Raw genomic sequence first — 27,196 nt, 5'->3', positions numbered from 1 at the left:
CTCTGTTTTCCGGTTTGACCTTACCGCTGTACTCGTTTTGTAATGATGCGCCGTCACAGATGCTCTGCGATGCTGTGCCATCTAGTAACTGACTTAATCTGGCTGGGAAAACACAGCAGAGCAATTCAGTGGGTTGATCACATTAATTTGTGAAATGTAATTATTTTTATTTAATGAGAACGTGTGAGTTTATTGTGTCTTATGGAGAACATTGTATGGAAGATTTTTTTTAAACGCATTATCTAGCCAGCAGTAATGTTTAGTGTTTTTTGAGAGGTTCTAATACGAAGTGCAGTGTCACGTTGCTATTCCTGTTGGGAAATGTAGGCAAAGTCTCGATCAGAAATGCGTTCTTGATTGTTTCATAAATTTGTGGTTGGGTAACATTTGCTTGGTATGTTTTGAAATGTTTTGGAAATGTTCAGACAAGAGGTCAAAACTGTCACAAAATACGAACAGTTGGGTAGTGAAAAGGAGTACGGCAGTGAAACTTCAAGTCCCACAATGCATTTGGGTGCCGCTGCTCCTCCATTCACATCCGCTCGCCTCTCTATCAAGCGCTGGGGGAAAAAGGACTTTGAGAAACTGCGGCGATGTCAGTCCAGGTTGTGGCAGCGAAAATGGCAGAGGTCGAACTCAAAGACGTCTCTGCCGGCAAAGCCCTGCCGGCCGAGTCCCCGGTGACGCCGACCTCGGAGGACAAGACCCTCGCCAGAAGCGAGCCGCAGAAGGAGGCCGGTTCCTCCGCCGCAGCCGCTACGTCTCCCGCCGCGGAGCCCTCCGCGAAAGCCGGGGAAGGCAGCCGGGGTTTGCTCACCCCGAGCGCCGCCAAGATGCCACAGGCGTCCGCTCTGAAGCACTCGGATCCGCAGCAGAACGGCGGAGACGCTTTCGTGAACCGTGACGGCACGGTCGCAGAGGCTCCGCGGATGAAAAAGGTGAGCGACGAGGACACTTTTCTCGGTTGGAGACGCGGTGAGAGCTGACTGGGTAAAGCTGGCATTGTGTGACGATGCTAACAGGCTAGCTGATCCCAGAGCTGATTCAGCTGTGACCGTTAAGGCTTTTAATCACGGCTCTCCCCTCTGAAACCTACCGTGTCATTAATGAGGCCGAAACACCACATTACAGCCACTTTTACAGCAGGGTGAGTTTCTCCTGCCGTTTTCGTTTGTTTGTTTTTGTCGAATCGGTTTCATAAAGACTTGAATATAATCCCAGAAGTTTCGCTGTTGTAAAAGTTTTGCTGAGACTAAATTTGTGGATTCAAAGACGTCCGGGAAAAACACAACTTGTTTACGGCACGCATGTCTTCATTGCTATGCAGGTCTTAAAAATAATTTGGAGGAAAAAAAGGGCAATTAAAAAAAAATGTAGTTTATTGATTTTCTGATAGGTTGTAGCTTTTCTTAATCCGGCCCAATGCTGTAACTTTCAGCTACAAGGAAGATGTTTGTTCGTTGCCACGTGAAGTTGAGATTTTGTTTCCTGTTAAAATACTGCTGGGGTAAAAAAAAAAAAAAAAAAAAAAACAGCATAATGCTGCCTTCCCCATGTTTTACCTTGGAGGCTATGTGTTTTGGTGGATTCAGGGTCACCCATTCATAATGTTTTGCTTTTTCAAACAAGAAAAATAACTTATTGCCTTTAGTTGTATCGTTAGGCTTATTTGTATGGCTTTCAACTTCACAGTAATGAAGCGGAGGAGGAGATGCAGTGATATTATCCCCACCTCCCAGCGGTAGTAAATGGGTTCCTCTGTTGAAACATGAACCTGACAACTCGTACATTTTTTGTTGTCTGTAAAGATGCTCCTCTCCTTAACTTGATACTTCAGCTCGTTATGGTCTGTTGGCTGTTGTTTTGCCGAACGTTGTCGTGTTTCTGCGTCCATAATATTTCAAGCGTAGTTAAAAAAAAATTATGAAATGAAAGTCATCATTTCATTTTGCACACCACTTATGGATCCATGTCATAGTTTTTATATTATCCCAACTTTATTGTCGTATGACTTTTGTAATGTCTTTTTTTTTTTTTTGTGGTCGCCCTTATTCTCCTTGTTTTTAGCTTTTTTTCCAAGATGCAACGTTTCTTCAAATAAAACTTGAATATCTTCCAGTTCTCCCCCCCCCCCAAGTCAAGTCCATGGGCGGGTAATATCTAATGTTGATTTCAATCATTACATAACTTTTGTCCTCCAACCTGTGCTCAGACATCAATGATTATGTCAGATTTGTAGGGCAATCCGTGTAATTCACTTTGATACGAGGAGATCATCGCAATAAAAAAAAAAAAAGCTAAAGTGCTCTTCAGGATCAACATAATCATAGTGAGTCGAGGGTGTTTTTTTTAATTTTCAGCTTCACTAGTCAGCAAATCCATTGGAGCGGAAATCTATCCAGGTAAGCAGTTTGTTAATGTAAATACCCGGCGGTGGACGTCCACAGGCTGTGTTTATAGGTGCCGCAAACGCCCTGCAACGTCATCGACATACACAAACCCAAACAGCCCGGCCTTTTATAATCTGCTGAGTTCTGCTGGTCCGGCTCTGCAGCTGATGATGCAAGTGTGCAAGCAGGCGGCGTTGGACTGAGTGAGCCGGTTTCTGGCTAGCGTTTAATCCCCGCCTTTATCATGTCACCACATGGGATTAAAAGGCCATCTTCCTGTCGTAGGTGAGGACAGATGTAAGCTTTTTTGTTCCGAGCCGCCGATGAGCAGAATTCACAACCAGCGTGGCGTGGCACGAATGGCTCCCGTCTCCGGGAAGTCCAGTGATCTTTTCTGATAGAGCTCCCCACAGGCTTACGCTGTGCCATGATAACCGTTTGCGGTTATTGTGGCAATGCCACAATGCGTACGTATCCGCAAAAGAGGCCACTTGCCGGATTGAAGGGGATACTGATGGTGACTCCACAGAAATGCAGCAGTTGAGAAAGCTCTTCCCCGTCTGAAAGAAACATTATGTCATGCACTAAGCTGTTGTTCCTGCTAGCGCTTAATGGTTTATAGGCTTACAGTGACCTGTGGCTGCTCTGCTGGGGAAGAGAATGGTCTGGAGGAGATTTAAGGCAAATTAATTCTAATTTCATTGTGTGCTAAATTGTGCTAATCACAACACAGTTTCTTTGGGATTAGTGTGACAAATGATTAACTATATAAAAGAAATAAATAAAAAAACAAAGATGAGGGGAGTGATTTAACAACCCAATAAAAGATTCAAAAATGCAGTTAGCATGTGCTATAAAAAAAAAAAAAAACTGCACACCACTTTTCATGTTTTGGATCAGTTAGGTTGAATAAAATGGTTTTTATATGCTAAAATATAATTTTTTTTTTTAAAACATTTTCTTGGTATTTATTAGAAGTCCTTCTAGGCTGTATGACAACCTGGTCAAACATTTTGGGTTTCCTCCCACAAGCTTCTCACCTATTTACTGGAGTTTTTGTCCCTTTAAATCTGACAGAACTGGTAGCACTGAGTCATGTTTGTAAGTAGGCTTACTTGTACTCGCCTTTTTGGTTTGGCCCACTTTTTCCGTCACACAAAATGACAATCATTATGGCCAAACACTTGAGTTTTAGTTCTATATGACCTAAATATGTGCTCCCGAAACCTTAACATTTTTGTTTCCGAGCAATATGTTCTATTTTTATGGCTTCTTCCATATAAGTGGTGTTTCAACCCATTGTGACTTGGATCAACCGAACATTCTGGTTGGGTTTGTAGTTGGATGTAATTCTAATTCTTTGTACTTCAGCTAATTACTTTTCTTGAGTTTGTGTTGTCCAGTCAACGGTTAATCAATTACGAAATTGGTTGACAATTATTTCAATAATCGGTTCACCATGATTCATCCGATTAATCATTTCATCCCTACATGTAACTCATTCTTCAGAGTACCTTGCAAAAAAAACATGGGCTGGTTAGATTTTACCAAACCAGCCTCCACTTAGCTGAAAGGAATCGTCAACTTAAATTTCAAAGGTCATTCTGAGAGTTGCAGCCTTTACGCTATGTTTTACAGTGTTGTAATGTCTTCTGGTTTCTCACTTAAGAAACTGGGTTGGCGAAACGTCCTGAAAGAAAGTTACTAAATGATGAGTTTGTGTTCAATATTTGAATAAAAAAATGAAACGTCACGCAAAATTCTGGAAGGTTGATTCATCCTATCTGAGCCCAAAGTCTCACAGGGCTTCCCCTTCAGGTAGAGGAGTTGTGATGAGGTGCTGATCAGCCAATCAGAAGTAGGCTCAGACTATCATGAGAGAAGCATCAGACATGTACACTACAGCATAACAGCGTTGGCTGTTTTTTTTTTTTTTTTTTTATGTGGTCTGGAGATACAGATCTCCCCCCTTCACAACTTTGGAGTCCAGTGTGCAATTAAAATCAGACCAAGGGAGCATTAATCTCAGATTATTTTATGGTGGTTATGGCATGAAAGCCACAACTGCCATTCCAAACTGTGAAAACATTTAAATGGTTGGATTGTAAATGAACTGTGGTGGTTCTGACCAGAATTCCAATCATCCAGATACAAAAAAAATTATTTCTAAATTTTGTCAAAGCACTTTAAGAACCGAGTTTGAATGGAAGCTTTTAGTTGCCGTGCATTCAGGCCTGTCGAAGGTTTTCATATAAGTGACGTCATCATGGTGAGCTAAAGCAAACCTAACTTGCTTGTGTGTCAAACGGCTTGGATCATTATTATAGCTATTCAAATATCATCTTGGGTTGAGTCTATAGGAGAATCGCTGCACTCGGGTTTGCTTTGGAGTGCCTTCGTGTCTCTAAAACATTAAAGGAGGGACGTGTGCCGTTTGTGAGTCACTTCAGCAAACACGAGCTCATGAGTGTGCGCGTGGTGTTAACGACATGCATTAGCTCGAGTAATACTACACTGTCCTTCATTAATGTTACATTATCGTATGGCCAGCAAATACTTTTAGCAGATGGTCAATAAAAGATTAAGCATTACCTGTTATGTATTTAACTTCACCAGTTGACTGATGTTTTACAGTAAAAAAAAAAGAAAAAAGACATTTTGTGGGGTTGTAGGAGCTCTGTGGAAAGCAGTGTTGGCTGCTATAGAGTGTCACAAATTCACACCTTGTTATCACACTTTTATATGTCCAGCCTGTTGGATGGAGGCTCACGCCACCAAACCTGACAGGGAAGATGGCGCCTAAGGAGCTGAAAGCATCATAATAGCGGAGAGAGAGAGGACTTATGAAAATAACAATATTTAATAATACCACAAATTCAGAGCAGCCCTCCCCATTCAGCGGCAGCAGCAATTAGCAAACACCTACAGGAACTGTGACTCTGAGCTCATCACATGAACTACTTCTCGGTGCAACTCTCCTAAGATTGTTTGCAAGTAGCATGTTGGAGAAAAGTTGTTGTGACAGTGATCTGAAGACAAAGTGTTGGAAAGAGCAGGAGCTTCTTAAAGAGACGGAGGCCCAATTTCAAAGTGTCAAATTTCAAAGTCAATTTTATTTTGAGTTATGCTTGATATATGTACAGCATTTTTAGAACAACTGAAGATGATTTAGTTACTTGATTTTGCTGTGATATGCCTCAAAAATATATAAAACCTTTACCATCTAAGGAGCTAGTAAATTTGAAAGTGTAAAGCCAAATTATTATTTTACAGAAGTTTGATGGAGCATCTAAAACATGCAGTACAAGGTCTTCAATGACCAGAACTATCAACCTCAGTTACAGAAATTCTTAGCTGCCTTTGCTCATCAAATCTTCAATTCTATTTCCTCTATAATCCCTCTTGGTTCAGCTCAGCCTGTTAATCTGATGTCAAATCGCTCTGTAGTGCTTTCCAAATGATGGCGAAGACTTCTGAAAAGAAACCCGACACTTCCTCTGTCTGTCTTCCTCACAGTCTTATTGTGTTCCTAAATACAGCAGACTGCATGTCCTCTCTCTCTTTCTCTTTCTTTGTGTAAACAGCCAGGTGTCAGTTCACACCTCCCAAACCATCTTTATCCTTGCCATTTGGAACCACTCAGTGAATGAACCCTCGGTACTTTACTCCTGTTCGTTTCTCTCAGCCTGCCTCAGCAAATCACAGTCTGTATTTAGTTGATTTTAGTGGCTCCAACAGAACATTTGATCTCGGGTTTAGAGGACGCCAAAACACATTTCAAAATAAAAATAGAAGCCTGACCACTTGACATGGTAAGAGCATAAAAATCCAGCCATAAGTGGTGCAAAAATAAATCTGGGTCGAGTCATAAAAAGCTGTTAAGAGTCATAAAAAGCTGTTTAAAAACCAAACTAATGTATATCTAGATCTCTTCTTTCTTAAATCTTTCTTGTTTGTTGTGATATGATGAACTAAGTTACCAGCACTGTTCTAGACTTTGACTAGGCCTTTTTTATTTCTTCCACAGTAGCATGTTTCTTTCGATCACACATAGCAAGGCCAAAATATGATCTTGCCTAACCAGAGCCCCATCTTCTTTATCATCTGTCTTTCTTGCATGTCTTGTGGCAAAGTTTGAAATGTGACATCTTATGATTTCCTTTTGGTTTTATTTATTTATTTTTTTTTTTGCAATTCTCCAATAAAAGCCAGATTTGTGGAATGCACAACTGAGGCCTTGTTTACACCTGGCATTTCTGCCATCACCTGAATGGCATTGAACAACACAAGCATTTACACACACGGATTTTTACAATTATTTCCATGCACAAAAAACATGCATAGTTTATTTTTTAAATAAATATGAAAACAGAGAATAGTTATATTAAAATGTCAGGTCAATGTCATGGTTGAGCTCTAATTGGATAGTTTGAGTTGTCTACTAGGAATTCATATCCTCCAAGTTCTTTTTCCTCCCATATTCAATATTGTTGAATATTGGCAGATTTGATCTGCTGCAACACTCATCATTTAAAATGTTCTGCACCTCAAGCAAGGGTGCAAAGTCCACAGAGTGAACTGGTGCAGCTGTAGATGAAAGGATGTTCGATCAACAATTCACCAACCTAAACTAAAGGATTTGTGCAGCTCCTTCAGTGTTATTACCATGGGCTTTTTGTTCCAACTAATCCCACTTTCTTCCCTTATCTGTCAGATTAGGTTTATGGTCGTGTTTTAGTATGTTTACAGTTGTGTCACACTGTTTCTGTTTTCAGATGAATGATTGAACAGAGCTCTGTGAGACATTCAAAGCTTGGGTAAGCTGCTTTCTCCCTGACGGTGTCTGCACATCCTTAAAAAGTCTTAAATTTAAAGCCTTACAATATTTGAAATTCATTACAGTTTGTTGGCTTTCATATGCTAATCATAGGTCTTAAATTTAGTCTTGACAGACCTATTTAATCATGTACACTCTGTGTATTTATTTATTTTTTTGCTCACTGGATTTTTCTGTCTGCAAAAGTTTTAAGTTGCACTCGGACATCAACTTGAGATGGTCGAGGCTCCCACCGAGTAGCTGCTAACACACCCTTGCTAGCGAGCTGGCTTTTTTGCATCTATCATGGCTATGTGCAGGACAATGTTTGTAAATACCTGTGGAGGCAGAGGTCTTTAATTCCATTCAAAATGGTCTTAAAAAGGTGTAGAAAATTCTTAAATTTGAATGGGTAAAACCTGGAGAAACCCTGTGGTGTTTTTCAGGTCTTCATGATGCTGTTTGTTCACTAATGTTACCTAACAAACCTCTGCATTTATGCTGAAATGAACTCACACACAGGTAGACTCAATTTTCTAATCGAACAATGATTTCATTATGTTTAAAGCTGTAAAGGTATGCCGCACTCGCATGAGATTCCAAAATAATTGATTGTGTTTGGGAAACATGTCAAGCTGTGAAAAAGCTACAAGTACAAATTTTTCAGAACGTTGAATGCAGTGGTGTGCTGTTAAGGCAACTTGTGGAAATAAAGCTTTACTATAAGGAACTTTGAGATGCAGGAAACATATTTAAAAGTTATTTTTACGGAAAAAGCGGGTGAATCCCATGCGTGAGTCTTCCATCGGAGCGGATTGGGTGCAGACGGCAAACTCTTTATAATCTTTGCTCTGGTATCCTGTCATTTGCTAGTGTCTGCACATGGAGGAAAAATTTAGCAGCCTAAAAAAAGATTAAAAAAAAAAAGAGAGAGAAGGCAGAAGAATGTTCTGTACAGGCTTTGAAGCGGTCGGTGTGCCTCACACAGAGCAGGCGGCACATTGGTGGCGGCGGTAGCTGGAGACCAACCATTTGAAAAAAAAAAAACGTAAAGAGAGTCGCTAGTACTGGCAGGAACTGTGTCTGTGCCTCCCTGAACCTCCTACACATATCTACATCTCTGACTTTCCTGTTAGATTTCCTGGCTTGTCGTTACAGCTGATTGAGTTACACATCTTTCCATCAAAATCCTCCTACAGCAAGTTTCACCTCCCCGGACCAAAAACTGAGCAGTGAAGGTGGGGAAAAGGGGGGGATTCTAGGGCTCTAGCTTATTGGAATCCGCCATAGTTTCAGCTGAACAAGTGGGCGCCAAGCAGGTTGTTGTGTGTGTGTGCGCTTCATTGACCCCGGTGTTGAGATACACGAGGATCAGGAAACATTATCACTGAGCTCGCCACGCAGGACGAAGAGGAATGCAGCCGCGTTCTGAAGCGGTGCTTGCGAACAAAGAGGCGACATTATGTGCAAAAAGTGCTAACTCACAAAAGAGGCCTCACAAAGCCTGAAAAAATCCCCCGCACCCTGTATGCCCCACGCGTCCATCTGTCTGCTTCACTTCCTATTAGTCAGGCCTAACCAGTAGCTCCTGACACATGGAGAGTGTAGCTGCTCATGCCTGACGACTGCAGAGCTTTGAAAGAGATGTTTATATTCCATAAACTGGGTCAAAATTAGGTCTACAAGCTGAGATGCACCACATTCCCATTTCTAAGTTCAAAGATATGTAAAATCTGGCACCTTGGCATGCAAACTGGTTTTGCAAACTGGTTTTACAAACTGGTGAAAAGTTCATTCATTGGTGAAAGAATAAGTTGAATGAACTCCAGGGTGGAACAGTAATCAGATGCCACCTGTTGCAATAATTATGGCTATTGCTTGGTGTTCAAAGTGTGTAAAATATAAATATCTTCTTGCTCTCATTCACACTTGACCACATCTACGTCTCATTGTTTTATAACTGAGCTATTTGGCCAAAGATGTTACAAAAACAGAAGGCGAGTCTTTCTAATCTCAGAGCCTTGTACCAACTTGTTGAGCTTATTTTTCTGCTCCACTGCTAAACATGCTAGCACATTGCAGTTGTTTAAAAACTAAAAAGGAAGCAAATATTGATCTGAAATTGTTTGACGTAGGTGGTTAAAACAAAAGAAAACGAATAAATGACAGCTATAAACCACTGGCAAATTACTTCACACTCCCAATTAAACATAGACCACTGACCCAGTAATGGCTTTGTTCAGAAATGGAGCAGAACCTCCCCTTGCTGTGAGCCTTCAATGTAATCATACTTCCCCCTCAGGGAATGACTGATGCTATTTTTGGCAGCTCGAAACGGCAAAATTAGAAAAAAAAAACCCAATAAGGCTGAATTATTATTCATTTTCTTAATTAATTACAATTAATCCTTTAATATTTTAGAAATTAATAGCTATATTTGGCCTAATGATATACATTACCAATCCATTTGTGTCTAATTCTAGAGGAGGTTTGTTACCACTGGTAAAATGCAGCGAAAAGCATAAACTAGAGGAAGTGTTGTGTATATGCAGGTCCGGCTTTATAAGTTTATACAAAAGCCAAGTTATCTTGGGTATGAAGTATCGTCGATTTGATCTGAATACAGAACTGGAATCTGAACACAGGCAGATTCCAGCGATAACCCTTTTAAAGGACTGGGTCAATGGGAGCGATGAGCGATCACTTTGCTGTCTGTGTAAATGGAGCTTTTTTGACTTCCATCACTCACTGTGATCAATGGGTTTCCAAATTGCGCTCTGCTTTGGTCTACACAAGTAACAGAATGCGGTTATGCAACTGAGAGAAGTAGCAATTGGAATATACTGCTCCATTTATGACGGAATGTCAAAAATGCTGTAAACTATGAAATAAATGGAAACCAAACTCTGAAAGTGTTTTGAGGATAACCTAAACTTTTGGTTTTGGCCATCGTCCAGCTTCTGCGGGGGAGAGAGGGCAGTGGAAAGTTTTGAAAGTAATTGCTGATGTACTCTTCCCCGTCTGTGTCAAATAATCAGGGTTTAATCTGTTACTAAGCCCATCATTCATTGCCTGGCCTCTCCTGGTATCGGTGTCCCAGGCCTCTCTGCTGTCACTATTGGGTCATATCGGAGGAACTGGGATTGCTTCGGCGCGGAGTGCTCTTTGCAGATCACTCTGCATACCATCCGCGGTTAGAAAGCATTGCTGGAGCATCACGGCTGAGGCAAAACTGGACATGTGTTGGGCCGGTGCTGATTGAGCATAGGCTCTGCATACGTGTGGTAACGGGTTATGTGAGGCCATGTGAATCGTGACTTGAGTTTCTGTGCATGTGTGTCATTATGTAGAGACAGAGGATGTCTCTGTATATAAATCAGGAGGAAATGTTCTTATATCCCAGCTTTCCCTGGGGCAGCACGCTTGATATGGAAACACGCTTCAACTCACGCTACCTCTTATTTTCCCCTTTCTCTCTACTATTCCCTTTATTGGCTCTGGAATTCAGATATCAACCCGTCCTGATGGAGCTGGATTGTTTTATTACCCATAATGGCTGCCATATAAACCCTTCAATACAGGAGATACTTGTATGAAGCCCATTGTTGGAGTGTAGCACCACATTTGCTTTGCTAGGGGTAAATGTCAAGTCAGGGTCATAACAGCTGGATCACTGTTGCCTCCCACTGCTGCTCTTCAACACGGAGGCATGTATTTGCAGGTTGTTTTTTGTCTTTCTGAGAGCTCCAGCTATGGAGTCTTTTTTTATTGACTGCCAAGTTTGTTTTTGCCAAAGTCCTGTGCTCGTTTATGTCTATGTCCAACAACGTCTCTGGTCTTTTTTCTCTGGTCTTAGATCAGGGCCATTGTCTCTGCTCAGAAGATTTCCCAGAATCTGTTTGGTTATGTGCAGCAAAGCCTCCCATTTATGTTGCTTCCAACTTCAGAAACTTCAGTTACGCTGATGCATTTTTGTAAGACGTTTTCAAAAACTGTTTTGCATCTGATGATTTACTGATCAGTTTCTGCATAAAAAAACCCATTTAATTGCTTTTCAGTAAAATAGTAATTTTTTTGTTTATTATTGAGTAGAAAAACTAAAGGCACGCAGTTTTGAAATCTTGTGAAAAACAAACAAAAAATAATAATAAATTGTGTTCAGCACGTGCTTTCAATTTAACAATTTTCATCCCCGCGGCAAAAAGTTTGGCCACCACTACCTTAACCAGCCCATAACTAACTTGGAGGTGGACGATCTGAATGCAGAACACTTTCTACTCTGACCAGTGGGCAAGGTTTTGAAATAACACACATTATAGAAGATTCGAATTAAGTATATACATGTAATTTCACAAACACAAAAACGGCAACCCAGAAATAGCATTTGGAGAAACTTGAAGCGACTTGACCAATCTTAGATGTGGCATCCGAGAGGTCGTTAAAAACATGCTCAAAATTAGCTGTCTGCTCGCTACTTTTAGTTCAAGTAGAGGGAGGGAGAGGTTGACGTGACCAACATGAAAAGAAAGCCTGAATAAGTCCTCCACAGAGCTCTGTGGCAGAGAGCTAAAGAACAAGACGTCTGCTGTTTTGTCTTGTGAGACCCTCCTGCAGGCCTAAAAGATTGGAGAAACTAAAAGGTCTTGTTGCCAAGGCTGAGTGTGCAGGTAACAAGATGTCCCGACAACACGCTTTTGCGTCAGTGGGTCTGTTGAGCACCTTTCTGCCACCGGCTAGTACATTTTTAGAAAAAGGTGACGCATTACTGAGATTTATTTGCGCACCAGGAGTAATTTGTATATTATGTGACTTGGATTGAGAAACTGAGCAAAAATAATTAGGAAAATATTAAGATAAGCTAAACCAGTTGGTAGGGACTAAATGTAAAGTGAATATAACTAGGTAAGTTGAAGTCAGTGGTACTATTTCGAACGGTGGCCGATTTCACAGGTGCAGCTTTGTCGTAATGTCACTTCAGTGTGAGGGAGTTTGGTTTTTCTCACATTTGGGCAAACAGGATAAGGAGCAGATGGTAACATAGTTGTGCTTCCTGACATCTCTTTTCTCATTTCCTACAAATTCTTTCCATTTATTCACACATTTGTCCATTGAGCCACCCTTCCACTTGCACTATGTGGAAGGGTGTTCCTCTGTCATCCATCCATTCATCCTAATGTCCATTATTCATTCTTCTTTTATCCATATCATCCTTCTATCCATACGTAATCGTTTGTTGATTAGCCATCCGTCCCATTTGTTTCAGCAACCATCCGTTTGGTTAGCCATGTAGCCAGCCATCTACCTACCCTTCCACCCATTTGTCAAATATCCATCACACCATCTTTCTGTTCAATATATCCACCAATAAATTTCTAGAAAATTCTTGAGTATAGAAATGTATCATGATTATGTCGTGGGAAACTTTTATTGGAGACATTATTGCAACGGGCTCCTGACCCTAGATTCTTTCAATTAGAGCGACACCCATGGTGCCATGCACACAGTTTAGCCATGTTGTTCGTCTTTTACATTGTGCTATTGACTATGATGATCCGTCTCATTTTCTGACCTGCCTCCTGTTTGCTTCACTCTCCATTTAAAGTCTCCGTCTCAGATTAGAGATAGTCTGACAGAAGCTCTTTTAGGATTTAGCTTTCAGGATACTTTGTGATTTTTGTCTGTGGCGTTAGGCTTTTAACAGCTATCGCTCCATTTCCAGGCTTTCTGGCTAACGCCATCCAAACAGACAGAGCTATTAAAGAGTCCATTGGCATTTTGATTCTGGAGCACTCATCCTTCTACTCATCCTGTCTGGTCTACTTTTAACTTTGTTTGCTAATCTCATGTAATTGCACTGCTCTGAAACTGAGCTTTTGTCAGTGGTCAGCTGTTGCTTTGTCCTTATGAATTGATTTCCTCGTTCAACCATATGTAGCACCTGTGTTTTGTCATCCAGCATCTGATTTCAGCTCTCTGGTGGCCCAGCTGGCTCTGGATCTCTTTAGACTGACTGTGTAGTTTTTTTGGGGAGTTTTTTTCCAACAAATGATGGGGTGCAAGCACTTGATGTTGCTTTCAACTAGGACTAAAACAAGCAAGCAATTATCGACAGAGACGTGTGACCCCGTACAACATGTACTCTTACAGTCGCAGTTCTCTCGGCTTGTTTGTCCACTGATTCTGTGCGTTAGGAAACTAGATTAAACACAGTGTGCCTTTTTTTTTCATTGTGGCTGTGATGCGTCCATGTCGTGTAAGTGACTAAAGATTTTAAACAGAGGTGGAAAATTACAATTGTCCCCTCTCACTCTCCTTTGGCCACTTTCTTTTCATGTTTGTGGGGCTTTACTCATGCACAGGAATGCTTTAAAATGCATGAGCTTGTCTTCTCAACTGGACTCAGTTTTACTGCCTGTTGGGGGTCCTTGTATCTGTGGCACAAACATTCAGGTTGTCCTTTATGTGATGGCTCTTTGCTTATACGAGGAGGTGAGTTGTGCTTGTCTATAAAAAAAAGAAGAGTCTTTAAAGCAGATGGAGTGGTTACTCATTTGTCATTATTGCTGTTGTTGCCCTTTAATAAAGAACTACTAATGTGATTTTGATAGACACTTGATCGTGATCAATATCAATCGGTAATACGTCTGAACGATAATTTCACTGATCCGCTCAGCCTTCTGGGGGATGTAGGTAAACGTCATGCTCAATGTTTTATGACCAGCTTAAGGGAAGCGGCACTGGTGATCATCTTGGCGAACCGAAAAGATGTTGCCATTAACACCAATATGGTTTAATACCACAGCCTTTGGTGAATTATAGTATAATAAAGTTTTTCATTATCGTGAGACAACTCAATGTTCTCACAATGTTTATAATTTCAGCAATAATGGAATACATATAGATTATTGTTTATTTTTGAGACAATGAAATGCATTACATTTTTTAATTATTTTTATTATTTTCAGAAGATTGGGGAATGCTGGGGGTAATTGTAAAGGGTTTTAATTTACAAAATGTCCTTCCCTGCTTCATATATTTAGTTGTTTGCTTTGAACACTGTAAAATTGAATAACAGCTGTGCTTAGGCCTTTCCAACTCACGTGACTGAGCATAGACATGCAGTCATACTTTGCTCTTTTACTGTGCATCTTATTAAGACTGAATCATTGTGCTTGTGGTTTCAAAATGTGCCATTTTAAAACCCACAATCCTAATTTTGATTGTAGAAGAAGAAAAACAAATCTAGATGGAAGATAGTTGCACAGAAAGCCAGCAGGAAACACAGCTGTGAATACATTTGCACTTGTTTTTCATTTCTTTCTATTCTAAAGGCCAGCTTGTCTCCAGTTGTTGCAGCTGAACATACAGTCTCATGCAGATGACTGTGGATCATTTGACAAGCAGACCTTCCTCTTCCTGCTTGCGATATCCTGTAGAAATTAAATATACTTTCGGAAAGTAAAAAAAAAAAAAATTCATGATCAAACCAGGAATCAGTTATATTTTCCAACTTGGTTTTTTTAATGTCGAAAAAAAATTGTGGTCTGTCTTTTGATGTTAAGCAGCGCATTAAGCTAATATAGAAAGGTGTTAATTGTCAGGGTTTTCTCTACAATTGCTATGAAATTACAGAAAATTAATGAAGCTTTATTAACTTGTTTTTATTAACATGTGTGTGAATGATGTCCATTGTCTGCAGAACTCCTCCTGTGTTTAACGCAGTTTTAACCTGAACTGTTGAGGATCTGATTACATTGTTTTCCTTCCTTGTCCAGTCCTCTTTGAGATGCACTATCAATAGCTGAATATGAGTCTGTGTGTAATTAAAACCACTCTTCAGACTCTGCTGTTTTTATATTGTACGGGAGACTCAAAACAAAATCTCATTTAGTGGGAAACAAATTTTTAAAAAATGTTCTCATCGGAAACCTTTTGACTTTATGAGTTTTGAAAATCAATTTCAAAACTCAGTGATCCAACATTGGCTGCTGCCCCTCTTGTTTTTGTTTCCTTTTAGATCTTCTCGATTTTGTCTATTTTTAAGAAAGGGAAAAAAAATATTCTGAGTCTCTGGAGGTAGACACCGACCCACAGAGAGAAACCAAGTCAAATGTTTTTTTTTTTTTTTTTTTTTTTTTTTTGAAGAGCAGTTTCCTGATTTAATTCGCCCTGCCTCTGCCAGTACTGGGTCACGGGAAACACCTTGCAGCATCATATCGCATCGCAGCTGCATCTGTGTCTGTTTTCATTTTCCTTTTTCCCCCACTGGGGATTTCTTTTTTTTTTTTTTTTTTTTTTTTTTTTTTTTTTGGGGGGTTTTTACACTGCCAAGATGGGATGCTTGCTTTGTGCTGCGGGTCTTTTTGCTGCTCAGCTGGTCTGAATGTATCCAACCAGCTCTGCTGGATTTTGTCCTGAAGCGTTTCCATCCAATCAGGATTTTCTAGTGGCCATTACAGCATCCTTACATAATGTCATGGCGTTAAGTAAACAGATGGGACATGAAGCATCTGGATGTTTAAGTGACTAATTGACCATTCTTTTCTACGGGTGCTTCAAGGCATCCATTTAGAGCTAAAAGGATATAGATTTATTGCGGTCGCGCGTGGATGTCAACCTTTTGTCTCAGCTCAAGACACAACAGCGAGTTATTTTTAAATTTCTCCTGCAGCACGAATAAAAATATCTTGAAAGCACAGCTTTCCTGGAATGAACTGACCCAATTGCTATTAAAGAGGTTATAGAGGTCCCTTGATTTAAAGAAAATCAAACCCAAAGATCCTCAGAAACTTGCATATCAGAACCTTATATAGTATTTGTTCTGGTTTCAATTTCTGCCCACCATTTTTACCACAAACTGCTAGATAAAAGTAGCAGGAGGCCTAATCATTCTCCCTGAACCATAACGTTACCCAGACCTCACAGCAAGCCTTGTGTCCGTTGTCCTGGACACACCGGTGTGTCCCGTGGGTCCTGATATTGCATTAACATGCGCGGTTTCCATGCCAACAGCCTCATAAATAGACAGCGTCCATATTGGAAAGTAAGGACAAACGAGTGGGGGAAAAATCGAAATGAAAATCACTTGAATTCCCAAACAGGTGCATTATTTTCTCCATTAGTCATAAATGCACGCATAAAACACACAGGTATCTTGTGAATTTTATTTTTGATTTTTTTTTTTATATCTCTGCCTTAAAGTAGTTCTCTCTGGATTTATATCAGCACAGATGCCAAGCATCCACACAGTGGAACTGGGGAGAGGTTAGTCAGTCCCAGAAAAGCCACTGTGCTTTTCTGGCAGTACTAAATCGTAATCTAATCTGTGGTAATCTTGTCCCAAAAAAAGTACCAAAAAAAAGCATGCGAGCACTTGATACACTCCCTACGAGCTCATAAAACGACCTTCATTCTGTTAGTGCAATTTGGAGGTCTTGCCAGACAACATCCACCTAATAAACCTGAAGTTATCAAAACCCGCGGTGTGGCCCGTTTAGGGGGGGCCAAGGAAACCAAACTGCTTCGATAGACATGATGTATAGCATCAATAAAGTTTCTTCTAATCTTAGTGCTGTGATTCTTCTTCTCTCTGATCCGGAGACAAAGTCAACATCAGCTAAAACACAATTTTAAGGATATCTTGATTTTCTGACAATGTTGAATTTGTAAAACTTTGGATATTATCAAGTTTCTAAGGGATTCCAGTCTTTAAAAAAATCACCTGGTAGAAAAGTGTGGGAAAGGAGAGGAAGAAAAAAATGGCCAAAAGATTTGACCTTCTTTATAAAAAAAAGAAAAAAAGATGACCTTTAAAGATTTGAAGTTGGTATGAATCAGAAGCACAGTATGCTTTTACTCTTTCACACCCACACATGTGACCGGTCTGAAGAAGAGGAGGAGGAGGAGGAGAGCACTGAGCCCTGTGTGAAAAGGGTAAGGAGAGAATAATGGCCATATTAGTCCGGACAACAGAGTCTTGTTGGAACCTGATGCTGTTATGTTGGCATCTGGATGAGAAGAGTGTCGGTCGGTCAGAGCTGAAATGACAACAGAACCCTCATCAGCTAATGGTGAGCATTCGCCGACATTCAGCTGGCTCTTTGGGGGTAGCAGTGGGGGTGGGAGGGATTGTTAAATGGCTCAAATTGGGTTCGGACAATTTCGGGATCAAGTTTTGTTTTCCGTGCATGCATCTAAATGCCTGTGCGCACGGGCCTGTTTTCTGCAAACCGTAACGTTGCGCAATAGATGTGTCTGTTCTGTGGTCTGCATTGTAGCGACAGGACTCAAAAGCAATCGAGTAGCTGCAGTTATTTAATTCCGTCGTGTTTCATAAACCTGTTTTCAAGGACGGCCTTTTTTCAAAGATGAACTGACGGAGAACGAGGGGAGGAAGTGTGACGCACGCTGCGGCTATTCATCAACTCTCCAAAGCTTCTTTCAACTTTCGTCATTTGTAGAATTGGCAAAAACCTCTGCCTTTTGTAAAAATAATAACATAAGATCATAACAATGCTCTACATTCTGTTTGGCATTCAGCAATGGTTTTATTTTTTCAGTCTCTTGCATTTAATTCTCCTCCACTCGGATGTTTAGTCCTTCTTGCAGGATTTATTGCCTAATAGGTTAGCCATTTGTTCTCTGAACAACTATCAGTTATGATGCGTCTGGCTATCAGCTCTGATGTAAGAGTGGAAAGAAAGTGATAGGATCATGCTCGGCTTAGTGATCTGGCTGCAGAGCATGGCCTCATTTCAAAGAGGTAGTATGACTGTGCTACCTTGTGTGGCCTTGTTTGATTTGATAATAAAGTTATTGTTTGCTTTATCTTTCAAAGAGAGAGAAAACTCAAAACTCGGCTCTCTGTACACGCACCGACGTTGCTGCTGTTCTGTCATCTTTGGTTGACTTTTATTGTTTTGATTTTGTAACTTTTTATTTTAAAAGCTGACATTTATTGATTTAAAAAAAAGTCTCTAGAGTTTTATAACTTTTCCTTCACAAATTTGCTCAAGCTTGTAGCTCACAGTAGTTGAATGAAAATGGTATTCTACCAAACATGCATGAGCGGGAAAAAAAAACCCCTCCGTAAACCAGTGGCCAACCAAGACAAAACTTTTGAATGAAAATTATTCTAAGGCATAGATTAGAAGTTCCCAAACTCCGCCCTTAGAAGCAATCCGGTTTATTAAAAAAAAAACAAAACTAGAAACCATAGTGAAACTATGCCTTTTTTTACCTAAGTTTATGCTCACAAACAACACCTGTAGTCAAAAGATTCCACTAGAGCGATCTGTTGTGTTGTGAACTCTAAACCTTTGCATGTTTGCTAATGAGTAACCATGCACTCATTCCACATAGTTCCACCGAAGATGTTCTCTACTTTCAAGATTTTGATGTTTTTAATCTCCAACGTATGACAGCACTTGAGCTTTACATGTGTCCCAAGTGTCATTTCAGTTCTGAATCCCTGCTCTTTGTCTTCTCCTCAGATCCAGTTTGCAGACCAGAAGCAGGAGTTCAGCAAGCGCCCGTCTAAGATCGGCCGGCGCTCTCTGTCCCGCTCCATCTCCCAGTCCTCCACTGACAGCTACAGCTCAGGTAAACAAACAGTCTGGCTGTTACTCAGTCACCGCAACTCGCCGCTTATCAGACATTCCTGACTTTCCAACACTTTTCCTTCTGATTCCGCCTGGATGAATATTTGACTAACCCTCCCCCCGTCTCCTCATCAACCATCTCTGTCCTCGCTCTCACAGTCTAACCCTGTGGTTCTCACGAAACCGTGGGCTCTGTTAGCGGATTAGCTGCCGGTGGTCTCCCAAAAAAAAATAATAAAATCCTGTATCTTATGCTATAGCCGGAAGAGGCTACAGAATTGAGCTGTAGATTGATTAGTTGTTGAAATGTTAATTAGTGAAAGAGGAGGTGACTTAGAAAATTGATGCACAAACAACTGTTAAAATATTAACTATTCAACCTACTTTCTGTAATCTATAACTTATGGGATCAGCAGCTTTGTGAGCAATTACTCTGTCCTTTCTGGGAAAACTGTTATTCTTATTGGTACTTAGAATCAGATGGCACACTTTACACAAACACTCATTTATCCGATTTCCTGGAACGACGACAGAGCGGAGAGGTCACAAAGTCTGAGGAATGGCTAACATCAGAACCCTGTTCGCATTGTTGATGCTCACAGCTCTTAACCTTTTGACCTCTCCCCTCATCCTCGTTTTTTGTAAACAATTAAATGCTTTCCTGCGTAATGTGCTCGGACTTGTGCTTTTTAATACCCCGCTGTGTGTCAGGAGTCAGAGCCTCCAATGAAGCCATTAATGTAATGAATTAATCTGCACCGTGGTCCTCTGCTTTGCCAAATGGACATTTGGACGCTGAGTCACACTTAGAGGAGGGGAAGTCATGGACTCCCCAGGATCACAGGCGCTTTAAAAACAATTTTTGCCGCTCTGCGCTTTTAGTGAGACAGTTTGTCATGTTAGCGACAAAACCTTTGAGTGTTGAATTGGAATTTTATTTGCAGTGGTAGGATGACAAAGCACAGATTAAAAAGGTTTGCAAAGATAAGAATCTGTGTATTCATCCTCTTTTTTTGTTAATTTTTATACTTATCTTGATTTTAAATTGGGGAAAATATAAATAAAATGGTGGTTCTTTAAAAATGACAACACATTTCCTATATCTAAAATGATAAATTGTCTTTTTCAAAAAGTTGCAACATTATTGGCAATAAATGAGATTAATTAGGTTATTATTTTCTGTAGATCTAATGGGTAAAAGGTGATTGTTTTGTCATTTTGTCTCTAATCAGAGCAAATATCTCTATACTTTAAAAGATAAAAGCCAACAGAGTAGCAATTGGTATAATTATGATCCTGCACAAACAGCACAGAGTGAAAGTTTAACTCTGAAAAAGCAGCCGCAGCATGAAGTCTGGCGGACGCGTCGTCTCTCTGATGTTGCTCGGTAACTAAGCGAGACAGATTTATCGTCACTTTTACTGGGTCATCCAGAAAGCTTGGCCTGGTCAAGTTTGAATTACAGGGTATTAAGAAAAAAGGCCAGTGCTGCGAAACCTTTCTCCAAAACCAGGTTTAGCATTGCTGAAAATAAACACTGTGTGTCCTTTCCCTTCACTGACGTTTTCACCTGCGGTGGCTTGCAGCGGCGTCGTACACCGACAGCTCCGACGATGAGACCTCACCCCGGGACAAACAGCAGAAGAACTCCAAAGGCAACGGAGACTTCTGCATCAAAAACATCAAGCAGGCCGACTTCGGGCGCAGAGAGATCGAGATCGCAGAGCAAGGTAGAACCAACACACTCGGAAGGAGTTCGATCACATCGGTGCAGGGCTAAAACGCGGATAGCATCTTTCAGCATCTGCAACTCCTTCATCTGGACGACTGGATGGATCAGAGCTCAGCTAATGAGATTAAAGATGGGAATTCCTTTCACCTTCCAGCTAATTCCAGCTTCCGCTTTGTGTGTGTTTCCCTCTCTGCCAGAGATGCCGGCACTGATGGCGCTGAGGAAGCGTGCTCAGGGGGAGAAACCCCTCGCTGGTGCCAAGGTGGTGGGCTGCACGCACATCACCGCACAGACCGTGAGTGTGAGTGACACGACAAAAACGCAACGTGTCGACATCTTTAGTCTGGGAAAAAAAGTCAAACTACGCAGCTTTGTTTATTGTTTTTCCCAGGTGCTGATGGAGACTCTGTCAGCTCTGGGCGCTCAGTGCAGGTGGGCAGCCTGCAACATCTACTCCACCCAGAATGAAGTGGCTGCAGCTCTGGCAGAAGGAGGTGAGAACAGTTTGAAAGCCTTCAGTCCAGAATCTTTCTATCGTCTCGTTCTTGTTACGTTTTTGTCAACTCTGCGCTCTTCGCTTCCTTCCACTCTGCAGGTTTCAGCGTGTTCGCCTGGAAGGGTGAGTCAGAGGATGACTTCTGGTGGTGCATCGACCGCTGCGTCAACGTGGAAGGCTGGCAACCCAACATGGTAGCAACCGTCGTTTTTCCCCTTTTTTTTAACGTAGTTTTCAACGCATGTGTAACACAATGAAATGTATATTTTTGTAATTAAAAAGTTACTTAATTATCTGTTTATTCATCTATAATGTATTTATGTTACTGTATAAAATGGCTTAAGTAGTCGAATGAAAAATCAGCTGAATTTGCCAATTTTTTTCAATTTTATCCAGATTGTCATTAGAATAGTGATTGCTAAAATAATCATTAGTTGCAGACCTAATCATATAAGACTGCTTCCTAACCTCTTTATTTTAAATCCCATTTTTCTCCCCAGATCCTGGATGACGGTGGAGACCTGACGCACTGGATTTATAAAAAGTACCCCAACATGTTCAAGAAGATCAAGGGCATCGTAGAGGAGAGTGTTACTGGAGTCCACAGGTAGGATAAGCAGCGTCCATATGTCCTCTTCGTTTGGCATGAATTTTTTTTTCTTTATGTTAAATATTACAGATACGTTTTAGTTGAAAGATGATTAAACTGATTCTTTGTATCTTTAAAGATTCAAATTTGTAAAAACCTGCACAGTAACAGAATAAGACCCTGTTTGCATCCATTGTCTAGTTTGGCAGCATTGCCATCTAGTGGTGGAAAGTGGCACAATTTTTATCTGCGCTCACAGTTTGATGCAAACGATTTAAAATAGAAAATACATTTGAAACGCTTTATGTTTGGATTCTGTTTTTAGTTGTGGCATCAAATAGATCTAATAAGAAATGTGTGTGTGTGTGTGTGTGTGTGTGTGTGTGTGTGTGTGTGTGTGTGTGTGTGGTGTGCGCACGCAGGTTGTACCAACTATCCAAGGCGGGGAAGCTGTGTGTTCCAGCCATGAACGTCAATGACTCTGTTACCAAGCAAAAGTTCGACAACCTTTATTGCTGCAGAGAATCCATCTTGGATGGGTATAAAACATGTTTTCTTTCCTTACAAATTGCTTCCAATGGTAGAGAAGCAGCAGCACTGAAACACGCATCTGTGTCTCCAGCTTGAAGAGGACCACCGATGTGATGTTTGGAGGCAAACAGGTGGTGGTGTGTGGATACGGAGAGGTAAAGTCAATGGTTTTGTTTAAGTCACATGTTCCTGCTGATGTTCTGCTAAAATTGAGAAAAATCACTCTAGAATCACCAATAACAGCAGGATGTTTGAGTACTTTTTAAGAAAAAGTTCATTTAAATTGCCAGCAAACCTCACCTTTAAGAATGGTGCTGAAATGTTCAACAGGTGGCAGTCAGAGCTCTGGGAAGGCGGTTCAAAAAATTAGTCTGATTGATACATACCTGAGACACATTTGATGCGTGTTTTGGTTTATAGACATGTTGGAACGCCCAATTGTGTCCAATTTTTAACCATCTGACTCAAACTGTTGGTTTTGATTGAAAGGAAATTGAGAAAACCAAGCAACTCCAGTCTGTCCAAACTGGAAGCTACAGAAACTTCAACTCTATAAAAATTCTTAGCCTGAGAGAAAATCCACAGTAATCAAACATGCCCAGCCAAATTCTCGTTAAAAATCAGTGCATCATCATCTGAGGTGTCAGTGTCTGTGTTATTATTACATCACAGTAGACCGCGACTGCAATGATCACAGCTCCAGCTCTGGTCTGCTATCTGGAAATGCTGTGTGCATTTCTGCCCGCGTTTCTTTGTAACACACTGAATGCACCTCCATGAACTGAAAATGACCAGTCCTTCTATTTTCTCCTCCCTCAGGTTGGGAAAGGTTGCTGCGCTGCCCTGAAAGCCATGGGCTCCATCGTCTACGTCACAGAAATCGACCCCATCTGTGCCTTGCAGGCCTGGTGAGCTTGAGTTTTTCTTTATTTTGGCTCATTTATATTGCAGGAAAGTCACTTTTTACTATTACTGCAGCTAACGATTATTTTAGTAATCGATTATTCTAGCGATTAATCAAGTAATCGCATTTAAAAATTGGCACTTTCTGAGGAGCTTAATTGTCTTACAGTATTTGAAGCAGACGGAGCTAAAACTGTGCCTTTGAATTCTGGGTTGACTATATTCACAGACATAGAAGGTTTTTTATCTTAAATGCAAAACTTGTATATTTCTGGTACAATTTTGTTAGATTCTCCTCTGAATATATTCTTTCATGGCCATAATTGAATGACCGATTAATCCATTCCTAAATGAGTCGTTTCAATTGATAGACTAATTGTGGTTATTAAGTCGTTAGTGATTTATTATCAATTAATCATTAGTGATTTTCTTCTTTTTTTTTTTAGCATGGATGGCTTCAGACTGGTGAAACTTAACGAAGTCATCAGACAAGTGGACATCGTCATCACCTGCACAGGTTGGCTTGCTGCTTTCACCCTGGACCGCTGGTCTTGACATTCTGCTGATCCAGTCACGGTGCAGACGTTCACGGTTTTTGTTGCGTCTTGTTCAAGGTGACTAGACGGGTCACTGAGTCGGCGAAATCATCCGCAGAGGTCGCTAATAAAGTTCTGAACCTCGAGGGCGAGGGAGCTGACGCTGACCTTTGGATTAGAGCAGAGAATTACTGGCCACCAGTTTGTTACCAAATGCCGCCCGTCAGGGTTGAAGCGTAGGCTCTGCAATCGTAGCGAGTTGCACAAGAACAAGTCAGCCTTGAAAAACCTAAACTTACAAAAAAAAAAAAACATACCTTCACAGTTCTTTTTCATATGATTCAATGCATTTAGGTCCATTTCCATATAGTACACCAACAAAAAAAAAAAACACCATTTGAACTTTGACCCCTCTTTCTTTGTGTTTGTAGGTTTTCTAAGTAATGGGCAGCTGCTAAAATATTTCATAAAGAATGTTTTCTCATAGTTTTAATCGAAAACAAAATTCTTTAAACCTTCGTATTGTTTCGACATGTTGAGTCAACTCTAATTAAATTCTATTTCCAGACCTAATTAGCTTTTCTCACATTCTAAGATAAGTAATTAAGTTAGAAGTGATGGAGGCAGACTCGGTTGTCTCATCCTGACCTCATATGATTTTTTTTTTTTTTAATGTGCTCTTGTCTCAGATTGAATCACTCGTCCACTCTTCTTTTCTTCTTCGTTAGGTAATAAGAACGTTGTGGTGAGAGAGCACCTGGACCGCATGAAGAACGGCTGCATTGTCTGCAACATGGGGCATTCCAACACCGAGATCGATGTGGTCAGTCGGCAACTCTGTAATGACATCAGACGCCTTTAACAATGCCTGCTGATCTTACTGTTTATGTTGCAGGATTTTGTAAGAAATTTGGAAATGTGTTTTAATTTTGGGGCTTTTAAGTCAAGTAGGAGCACAAGGACTAAGTGTTCTTAATCATATGATTCATCATGGTGGCTGGGGAAAAGATGATCTTCCACATGTAGAGGCTAAAATGGCCTTGAATTGTTTTTGTTCTGCAGGCCAGCCTGCGGACCCCTGAACTAACCTGGGAGAGGGTTCGCTCACAGGTGGACCACATCATCTGGCCGGACGCCAAGAGGATAGTCCTGCTGGCAGAGGTGCTTTACTCTCCGCCTAAAAACGTCCAAACAAATCCTGTCGGCCTGACTTACTGTTGTGAACTGGATCGCAGATTGAGCCGACTAATGTTAGTCAGAGAACAGTTAGAGATACAGAAAACCAATGTGGTTGCATCCAAATATATAAAGTTAGTCTGAAATATATATCAGGGCAGCATGTGTTGCCTGGATAAGATTTGTGAGCGAATCATGAGCCATGACAGAATGAGAGCAGCTCAGCAGGGCCGGCCGCGCTGCCAGCTCCTCGGAGCCGACGACTCTGAGCCCGTTTGATCTGAAGCAGGTTGAAACCACATCAGTGAACCTGGAACTAAAAGCTCGTTTTGTTTCATATTTCTTTATGATTTGCAGGCTTTCCTCTAAGACCTTTTTTTTTTTTAAACAAAACTCCAACCTGTGTACGTGACTAATTCGTTTCATTCCCCAACGTCACTCAAGGGACATTAGGAAGAGTCACAGTACAGAACACTTATTATTTCTGCATTCCTCAGAAGTTGAGGGAAATGTGTCACAATAAAAAAACATTGAGCTTACAACATTGAAAATACAAAACATATATGTAGGTAGACATCTCGGATGCTTTAATAGTTTTAGCATGTTTTATAAAACGTCTTCATTCTGAAGGTGTGGTGGCTGTTATTTTGCCTCGACAGTGAACTGTAAGCAGTTTTAGTAGAGGAAACCCTGATATGTAAAAAAAAAAAAAAAAAAAAGGCTTTTACTCTGTTTTGTCTTTGTGAAAGCTTGAGCAACACCAAGTTAGCAGAAGTGTGTTTTTAACGGGTTTTGTTTTGTTTGAGTGTTGTTTTTCATTTTCTCTCCAGGGCCGTCTGCTGAACCTCAGCTGCTCCACTGTGCCCACGTTTGTGCTCTCCATCACCGCCACGACCCAGGTACATTTCTGTTGTTTTAACTCATTTTGTTTCTCTCTTTTTTTTTTTTTTTCTACATTTACATCTATTTTAGTTTTTTTTGTGTGTGTGTGTCTGTGACGAACTGAGAAGTCTGCTCAAACGTGTTGATGTCATTCATTTCCCTGCAGGCTCTGGCCCTGATAGAGCTCTACAACGCCCCCGAGGGACGGTACAAGCAGGATGTTTATCTGCTGCCCAAGAAAATGGGTAAAAATGTCTTCAGTTTGATGCTATTAAAGACGGATCATGCATGCATGCATGACTGAGAGAGAAGCCTGGTAAAGAGAGGCAGATGTAGGTCACGCTGTCAGTGAATGAAAAAGGGCTCGTATGAGAAAAAGAAGACAGTAGTTACCCTGGATTTCCTCTTTTTCCTTCTTGTAAATTGTAATTTTTCAGGTCAGAGATCCTGGAAAATGCCAAGATGTTTACTCTCTCTATATTTTTTTTTTCTCCTGCTGTCCAGATGAGTATGTGGCCAGCCTACATCTCCCGACGTTTGACGCGCATCTCACAGAGTTGAGTGATGAGCAGGCCAAGTACCTGGGCTTGAACAAGAACGGGCCCTTTAAGCCAAAACTACTATAGGTAAGCTGCTCCAAAATGGCCACTTCCACTCCACATTTGCTGCAGCTTTTTTTGCATTTAATACATGAAAGTTAGTGGTTTTTAGTTGGTTACTGAATTCTCTTCCTTCTGTTCTCTTTCTGATTAGAGCTTTCCATTGTTTCTTTTCTTTTGTTTTCCAGGTTAAACCATTGAGTTGAATGAGGAAATATCAGTTCCATAAATGGCACAGACTCAGCAGGAGAAGAGGAGGACAGGGGGGAAGGAAGGACAGACGGCATAGTCAAAACACCTCCTTTACATGTGGAGCAAAGGAGAAGCCCCGACTTTTCCTGTTTCCTTCTTTGTTTCATTCCCACCCGCCCACAGTAATAATTGTGTTAATAAAAAAAAAAATCACTCGCTCCTCGTCGAACAAGAGTCGTTTCACTTTCTCCCTCGTCTCTCTTTAGATGCGTCGAGTTGTCCATTACTCCTCCTTCCTCCCTCCACGCTGCCAGAATTTTGATTCTTTATCTCTTAGAAAGATGAAACACAGACTCTGTAAGCAAAACTTTGATTGTTTTTTTTTTGTTTTGTTTTTTTTTTAAAGGTGTGCAAATGAAGATTTAGTCAGGGACAGTTTTCCCTTTTTTTGCTGTTTTTTCCCCCTCCCTCATGTTCTTTTGTTTTCTACCTTTTGATTTTCAGTTCTTTCTTTTTTTTCCAAGAAAACAACAAAAATAGGGTGGGTTGCAGATCTTGTGTGAGGGCCTCAGGGGTCCAATCATATCGTGTATTTTAATGGGTTTTTTTTTGTTTGTTTATTTCTATGAACATAACTGGATGTTGTCTTGCTCTCCTCACCTGTCTCTTAACCCCACAGTGAAACCACCTCATTGGCTGCTCTTTTGGTCTCCAGCTGCTCAAAACACCAGTGTTGAAGTCACAACAAGTATTT

The 27,196-nt window shown here is 40.8% G+C and overlaps 1 protein-coding gene across 1 annotated transcript; it reads left to right on the top strand.

The window, feature by feature from the left end:
• Nucleotides 1-521: 521 nt before the first annotated feature.
• On the top strand, nucleotides 522-26,281 carry LOC129376179 (putative adenosylhomocysteinase 3). The gene is given in 17 exon segments (XM_055055700.1): nucleotides 522-938; nucleotides 18,699-18,807; nucleotides 20,393-20,536; nucleotides 20,736-20,839; nucleotides 20,930-21,032; nucleotides 21,134-21,228; nucleotides 21,535-21,641; nucleotides 22,046-22,162; nucleotides 22,246-22,309; nucleotides 22,974-23,062; nucleotides 23,504-23,574; nucleotides 24,322-24,416; nucleotides 24,656-24,754; nucleotides 25,600-25,668; nucleotides 25,818-25,896; nucleotides 26,156-26,265; nucleotides 26,267-26,281. Coding segments are annotated over 17 exon segments (1,815 nt in total). The 5' UTR covers nucleotides 522-593.
• The last annotated feature ends 915 nt before the right edge of the window (nucleotides 26,282-27,196 follow it).

Source organism: Poeciliopsis prolifica, unplaced genomic scaffold (assembly GCF_027474105.1).
Source record: "Poeciliopsis prolifica strain line A6 unplaced genomic scaffold, Auburn_PproV2 SCAFFOLD042, whole genome shotgun sequence".
NCBI lineage: Eukaryota > Metazoa > Chordata > Actinopteri > Cyprinodontiformes > Poeciliidae > Poeciliopsis > Poeciliopsis prolifica.
The sequence above is the reverse complement of the archived record's forward strand: the minus strand, read 5'-3'. Positions and strand labels throughout refer to the sequence as shown.